This window comes from Myotis myotis, unplaced genomic scaffold (assembly GCF_014108235.1).
Source record: "Myotis myotis isolate mMyoMyo1 unplaced genomic scaffold, mMyoMyo1.p scaffold_m19_p_2, whole genome shotgun sequence".
NCBI classification, from domain to species: domain Eukaryota; kingdom Metazoa; phylum Chordata; class Mammalia; order Chiroptera; family Vespertilionidae; genus Myotis; species Myotis myotis.
In genome coordinates this window covers 176466508-176474497 of record NW_023416324.1, presented here as the reverse complement: position 1 = coordinate 176474497, position 7990 = coordinate 176466508, and the positions used below count along the sequence as shown (strand labels likewise).

General features: G+C 45.2%; 1 protein-coding gene across 1 annotated transcript; it reads right to left on the bottom strand.

Annotated features, from left to right (window-relative positions):
* Positions 1 to 5278: 5278 nt before the first annotated feature.
* Positions 5279 to 6748, bottom strand: LOC118675759 (F-box only protein 31-like). The gene has a single exon (XM_036348558.1). It carries the CDS (start codon positions 6746 to 6748, stop codon positions 5279 to 5281), a length of 1470 nt encoding a protein of 489 aa, XP_036204451.1.
* Positions 6749 to 7990: the final 1242 nt, after the last annotated feature.

The window sequence follows — 7990 nt, the reverse complement described above, 5'->3', positions numbered from 1 at the left end:
ATGGTAACCATTTCACAATATATGTAAGTCAAATTATTAGTATGTCAACTATATATCATAAAACTGGAAAATATAAATTAAAAAAAAACACACAAAAGATGTCTCAGGAGCATAATGATGGGTCAAATTGTCTGGTGGAAAATAGCATATGGAGTCGGAAAACCTCTGTCATTTATTAGTGGGGAGACCCTCAGGTAAGTCACCTCTTCTTGTGAGGTCTCAGTTGCCCCATTTATAAAATTAGGTGCCATAGTTATTATGAATGGAAATCAAATTTTTAATTCTAAGTCTTTCTTAGGAGGCAGCAAAGCCTGTTTAGGCCAGTAAATGCAATGCAGAATCACAACATATAAAAGCAGAGGAGTTCTGACTGGTGGGTAAAGGGCTCTGCCAAGGACTTAGGGTTCTCTTTCTCCTGCTCCACTTCGAGTTGGGCATAGAAGGCCACCTCATCCTCTTTGGGGCATGATGTCCAGGCTGATGACTGCGAGACCCTGAGATTCCTCGTACTTGCAGCATGCCGCAATCCTATCACAGTTTAAATTAACTGACAACGGAGGGTTTGTGATTTTCAACTTTTCCATTAACTTGACTGAAAAGTTTTAGAAAATAAACTCATCTCCTTAGGTCTCTCTGTTAGCAGATTGCATAATATTTATTTATAGGATGGTTTATTCACAAGGCATACTTTATCAATAAGTGCCAGAGCGCCAACACCAAGTGTCCTAGTAGGAAGGCCATGAAAAAACTCTGTCTTGCTGTGAGTTGGAGATATTATTCATACGGGAAGCTATCTTTGTTAGGAATGCTTACCACATATTTGCAGTAAAATCTTGCCCAGCACTGAAACAGAGGTGAGAAAACTGGAAGAGATTTTTCTCAGAAAAGGCTTTCCCTGGAGGTGGCTGATGGTTGTCTATTGACGACTGGCAGAGTGACAGCAGCATGGTCACACAGAAGGGCAAATGCTCTGTCCCTGAGAATTTCCAGCAAAAAGGAAAGCAGCTGAAAGATGCTGGCATCCTACCCCTTCAAAAGTTTCCCAGGCCATGCTGCCCATTAGAGCAGTCAGTACTAAGCTGGAGATGATGATGTTGAATTGTTGCCTTTATGTGCCTCCTAGCGTGTTCCCCCAGCAGCAGACCTTCAGTGGACAAGAAAGTCAAAGGCCTTGACCATCCCTAATGCTACAATAACTTGGGTTGGATTATGAGCAAGATGATTGTGCACAAAACCCAAAATTCATGCAGGGTAGACAGAAATCCTGTCCAATCCCAGTCACCAGTGGCTGTCATAGAATACCTGTCACTAGGTGATGTGCTGCATCTCGGGGGAGCAGCTGTGTGGACCAGATGATTCCCATGGCTTTCTTGGGCCACTCAAACTTCACCTTTGCAGCTGGGAACCTAGCAAAGGGAGGTGCCTTTTATTCTGGAAGCTTTATCTTAAGTCCCAGGTTCATCAATGATTCCCTGAAAGTTGGCTTGAAATTCTAGGCCAATTTCAAATTCTCTACCAATATTGAGTTACTATGCTAATTTTTCACTCAACTACATGCATATTCTTATACATATTATACAAGGAGAACAAAGAAACGAGCCCTGGCAAGCAGAAAAGCGAAATTCTGTGTGTTGGCTCAACCAGAAGGGACAGCTGTGTGGCTATATTATTCTTGCTGTGAAAGATGTTCTCATTCAAACCTTAACACTTTGGAAAATCCCTTAACCTCTCCAATCCTCAATTTCTTTTTCTTCAAATCAGTTTAATAAAACTTATCTTGCAGAGTGGTTATGAGGAATAGAAAATATATTTTTACCTTCCAACATAGTTCCTGGCAGGTAGGAAGTCATAAATTGGAACTTCATTATCATTTTTGGTCTCTATTTGTTAATAGATTAATACTATTGATAATTGTGTCTGAAACATGAATCCATGAAACACAAACTACTTATGTGAAATTCTCTAACAGATTTTTCCTGTGTAAGACTGGGAACTAGACAGCTGTGTCCATAGCAAGAACACACAGGAGAGATGGCCCACAGTGAACCATCTAATACTACTAAATCTACATTCTGTAAATGCGAATTCATTATAAACAAATTTATTATAAGTTTTAAATAAATACTATATTATTTAAATAATACTAGATTAGTATAATAAATAGTTTAAGATGCTCCTGAGACATGGTTTAGCCTTTTTGGAGGCAGCAATTCCAATATAGTTTTGTTCAGACCAATTCCTAAAAACACAGGAGATTAATATTAAATGAACACATTGACAAAGTGATATGAGTTAAGTCACTCTCCAGCCTTGTTAGCTTAATGCTAATGTGGACAAGGCTTAAATGGCTAATTCTATCTAGAAAGGCAGGTATGAAGAGCTATCTTTTGACCCCTTTGCTGGCTAGGGTGTTTTTCTTAGCTTGTGTGGAAAAAAAGAAAAACACACTTAGAAAAAGATTGCTAGGTATTTCTTTCCTTTGGTTTATTTTTTCAGCCAAAATATAAGACCTTACTTAGATGACTAGCAATTAAGGAATTTTTGTGGTTTATTTCCTGATCTAACTGCTTACTTCTGAAGAAAGCAATCCTGACAAGCTTACTTTAGCCTGGATCTTACCAAAAGTATAAAGCCAAAAACATTTTTGAAGGGTTTAGAGAGAAAAGTCAGGCTGGAAATGTAACAATAAAATGCTCCTTAAGGTTGCTTTTCCTAGATCACATGGACTTTATTTTTCCCCCTTGGATACTGATTTTATAGAAAATAAACAATTTTCCAATGCATTAACCTCATATTTTAATGACATTGGAGACCTGCAGTGGAACTAGAAGGTGAGTAATCAAATCAATGATGGTAATTCTACTTACGATAATACTTTGAATTAATAAAACCCTTTACTCATAAAGATCTCACCACTGTTTGCATAAACTTGACCTCATTGCTCTGTAAGCATTGGTTGAATATGGATTTAAATTTTACTTCTTTTCCACAGCCTTATTATAAGGAAGTAAAGGACTTTTGAAAACCCATTTTCTAGGAGAAACTCAGAGACGTCCCATTCAGTGTCAAGATGCAGAAATGCATCTTCCTAATTATCATCAATACTGGGCAGTGCTAGTGTCAGGTGAGGCCTGAACCAGCAGCTGAGAATGCCCCCAAGGACCAGATATTGTCATGGCTCTGATTGCTGACCCTAGGAGGCTTCCCTTGCTGTTGCAAGATGACTGCCAGCAACCCCTGGGGCTGTTTGCTGCCTGGCTGACCCACGCCCTGCCCAGGTTCTGAGCTTCACCCTGAGTGGACTGGCTTAGTCACGGCTTAGGGAGGCACACAGATCACATCCATTGGCTACGAGAACTCAGGGTTCTCATTGGCCTCGTTAGAGTCATGGCCTTCATATTTGGGTTCCTGGGAGCAGAGTGAGCTTCACCCAGAGCACGCGGTCCAAGACTGAGGGAAGAGAAGCTCCCCTGGAGCAAAACCAGAGAGGCTGCCAGGCAGAAAAACCCAACCAAAACACAGAAATGACAATGGGATTGATCTCCAGGTCACACTGTTGAAAGTGGTGGTGGGGGGAGTGAGCTAGTGGAGAGACTGGGGGCTTTTGAGCAGGAATGTGGCAAAGTGAATTTAGGCGTTGAGTGATAATGATGATGATAATAATATCTTGCATGACTAGTGCTTTATATTTTCCAAAATGCTTTCACTTACCTGAGCCTTTTTAATAACATTGTGACATAGAAGGGTAGGTATTATACCTATTTTGCAAATTACATTGAGGTGCAGAGAAATTATTTAGAGATAATTAGAGAGCTAGGGTGGTGATTCGGGCCTCTTAACTTTTGGTACACTCCCTTCCGCCCCCTCCCGTCCCGTATTATCATTTATAATGTTAACTATTATTAGATCAAGCTCATCAAAGTAGATTACTCAGTTTTGGAATGTTTTCCTAATTTATTTACAGAATATTAATTGAATGTCTGCTATGTGCTGAACATCACTCTAGGTGTCGGGGCTCAAGGAATTTATTAAGAGGTAAAAACAAGCCACTATTTTGAGTCATTAGCTAAATGAAAGCACAGAGCAGGGGTGGGCAAACTTTTTGACTCGAGGGCCACAATGGGTTCTTAAACTGGACCGGAGGGCCGGAACAAAAGCATGGATGGAGTGTTTGTGTGAGCTAATATAAATTCAAAGTAAACATCATTACATAAAAGGGTACAGTCTTTTTTTTTTTTTTTTTTTTTTTTTTAGTTTTATTCATTTCAAACGGGCCGGATCCGGCCCGCGGGCCGTAGTTTGCCAACGGCTGGCACAGAGTGACACAACACTAATCTAGGCTTGAGGAAGGTGGAGGGGCTGTCAGGGAAGGCTTATGGAGAAGATAATGTCTCAACTAAAACCTTAAAAATAAGTAGAGGTGAGCCAGATAAAAGGATGAAAAGACAAGAGTGGGGAGGGTGTAAAGCTTTCCAACAGTAAGAACAGCATGTACAAAGGTCCTGGGGTGAGAACATGGCATGTAGAAAACCTGCACAGAACTGAATACTATGGCTGGAGCACCAAGTGCCAGAGGTTGAATTGTGGAGATGAAAGAGGCTACAGAGATTGGCTATGGGTACACCCTGAAGTGTCTTGAATGCTTTGGGCTTTATCCAGAGGGAATGGGGAGATATGGAAAGGTTTTAGAAATGCCACTCGGGTTATAAAATGGAAATCAGTGAGAGCAGGAAGGAGGAAGTAGGAAGAAAGAAATGGGACTGGAAGCCCAATTAGGTGGTTTCAGGCACTGAGGAGGGAGGTGATGATGGCCTAAATTAAGGCAGTGTCAGAGGAAGGAAAAGAAGTATTTGGGTTTTCATGATATTAAAATTGCAAACTTCTAAAACATTAGTTTACCCAAAGAAATAATAAGTGGTGTCTATGCAGAACTCTTAATCTTATCTCTTCATTCAGGTGACTTTTTTTTTTTTTTTTTAACTAAGATGTCTTTATTTTTTTGTGATTAATCACTATCTTTAATTATGTTCAATTTGTAACAATGAAATTGGGGGTCACCACAACATGAGGGACTGTATTAAAGGGTCGCAGCATTAGGAAGGTTGAGACCACTGGTCTAAGGTTTATTTCTACCTCAATTGCTGGCCCCTACCCAGCCTGGCCCTGTTCCGGGCTTGGGCAGGAGGCAACCAACTGATGTGTTTCTCTCACATCGATTATTTCTTTCTTTCCCTCTCTCTCCCACTCTCTCTAAACATCAAATATCCTCGGGTGAGGATTAAAAAAACAAACCACGGTGGGAAACCTGCTGAATGTTCTTGCGCATCTCCAGGAAGGCCTGCGGGGATGGTGCCTCGACATTCTGGAAGGTGTTCTGGACTCTGCCGAACAGGATGAACGTTTTATACACCAGATGGATGAACCCCAAGTGGTTCTCATCGAACAGGATGAAGACTCCAGGATCGCGCCAGACTGAGCCATCTACGGTACCAGTGTCCACGCCATAGAAACACATCCTGCAGGTCCGGGGGTAGTTCTGGTCCCTTGAGCTCACGCCCACAGGCAGAACAAACGGGACAGGCTGCTCCTCTGCAGCTGCAGCCCCGGACTCCCCGATGCTGGGCTGGGCAGGGCTCTGCCAGCCATGGCTCTCGCTTTCCTCAGTCCCGTCTTCTTGCTGCTGCTCCTGCTCCCGGAGCACCTGCTCGTGAATCTCCTGGACCACGCGGGAGAGCTCGTTGAAGTCGCGGAAGATCTCGCCATCTCGCAGCTGGATGCGGTGCTTGAGCTGGATCTCTATGTCGTTGTGGTGTCCCGAGATATTGGTGACCCTGGCATATTTCCCATGGAATCTGAGCATGACAATCGATAGGCCGCAGCGATCGTATTTGCCTTGGAAGAGGCCTGGCCTGATGAGGTCGTCCGGGTGGCTGGGCGGGAGGTAGAGGCGGCGGTAGGCCAGGCGGTCATACCGCAGTGTGTCATCCAACAACAGCACCGACCCGAATTCCTCCCGAAGCCGTGTCGGTGAATCCCTTCGGTGGTCTGTCTTCTTGCACTGGCTGGTGAGCCTGTCCTTCTGAATCTGCAGGTGGCGGCTGTGGGGCCTGCGGTGGCGGCCTTCCATGCACTCCACCGCGGCTGATTTCCTCTCCGTCAGGCGGATTCGGAACGCGGGCTTGAATTGCATTGGACCATCCACGTGGGTGTTAAGACAAGGCACGTACGTCCAACCAGTAATGCGTAAGCCGTCCACCGCTACATACAGCAGTGTTTTAAAGCCCTTAGTATCTAGCTGCCACAATCCCAAAATGTGTCTGTATGGGTGGAGCAGCTTCGCATAGACTTCTCGGTAAGACGTACCTACCCTCTGCAGATTCTGCGAGTTTTCCCAAACGCCAAACTCCTCCCGGCAGCGCTGTCTCCAGATGCTGTCGATGTGCAGGATGTGGCGGAATTGGGTGCAGGCCAGGGCCAGGCTGGGCAGGTCGGTGCCGGGGAGCAAGGCGAAGATCTCCACCAGCATCTCCACCGGCAGGTCCTGCAGCGAGCAGTGCGGGGGCGGCCTGGGGCTCGCGATTCCTCCACTCCCCGCCCAGCACCGCGCTGCTGCGCCGGCCTCGAGGTGCTTTTCTGCCGAAGCCGGCTTGCCCTCGGCCGCTGCCTTCTCAGCTGGGCGCTGGCGCTCCTGAGGACACCGACATCCCCGCGAAGAGCCCAAGCCGCAGAGGCAAGCGCACTCCTCCATGCCTCCTTGCTTAACAGCCACCACAGTGTGGGTCACCCTGCCTCAGCGGGGTTTTAAGCTGGCTAGGTCCGCCCTAAAGTCCAGCCACGCCCTCCAGGGCCTAGCCACGCCCCCTCAGAGAGGAGCCAATTGTAGGGCTTTAATCCCATACCTATTAACAGTCACCTCCCTTTCCCAGTGCCCCCTCCCTGTCCTCCCGCCCTAGCCCCAGGCAGTCACTAATCTCCTTTCTGTTAGGGATATACCTCCAGGGATATGCTTTGGGGGGCGGGGGGGAGGGGCATTTCACAGAAATGCAGTAAAAAAAAAACCCACAAAACTCAGATATATCTACACAATGGAATACTGTACTACACTGTGGTAAAAAAGAAGGAGCTCTTGATATTTGCAACAGCATGGATGGAACTGGAGAGCTTTATGCTAAGTGAAATAAGCCAGTCAGAGAAAGATAAATACCACATGATCTCACTCATTTGTGGAATATACAGAACAACATAGACTGATGAACAGGGACAGATCCAAAGACAGAGAAACAGTGATCAGACTATCAGTCCCCAGAGGGAAGGGAATGTAGGGGAGAGTTGGGGTAAGGGGAAGAGATCAATCAAAGGACTTGTATGCATGCATATAAGCCAAACCAATGGACATGGACAACAGAGGGATGAGAACATGAGTGGGGGGGGGGGGGGGGTTGGGAGGAGGTAGGGGGTTACTGGGGGGATGAGGACACATTTTTAATACCTTAACCAATAAAGAAATTAAAGATTAAAAAAATAAAAGAAAATAAAACATTCATGAGAATGCTTAAAAATTGGACCCCTCCGTACATTGCTGGCGAAATGTAAAATAGCAGGGCCACGTTGGAAAACCAGAGTCACCTGATGGCCCAGAAGTTCCACTTCTAGGTACATATCAAAAAGAAATGGAAACATGTTCACACAAAATCTTGTACACAATGTTCACAGCGCCGTTATTCATAAGAGCCTCAAACCGGAAACGACTGTAATACTCATCAACTGATGAATGGGTGCTGGGGTCCAACCCCAGCAGGTCCAGGGGTCCCCAAAGGTGTGGACGGAGTCGGCGAAGAAGGAATGACACGGAGACAGCGTTCAGTTGATCAGCAGCCTAGCCAGGATCTCTAGCCAGGATCTCCAGCCAAGTTCTGATCTGGATCTCCAGCCAAGTTCTGTGTCTAGGTTCTCTAGCCAGGTTCTCCAGGTTCTCCAGCCAGGTTCTGTA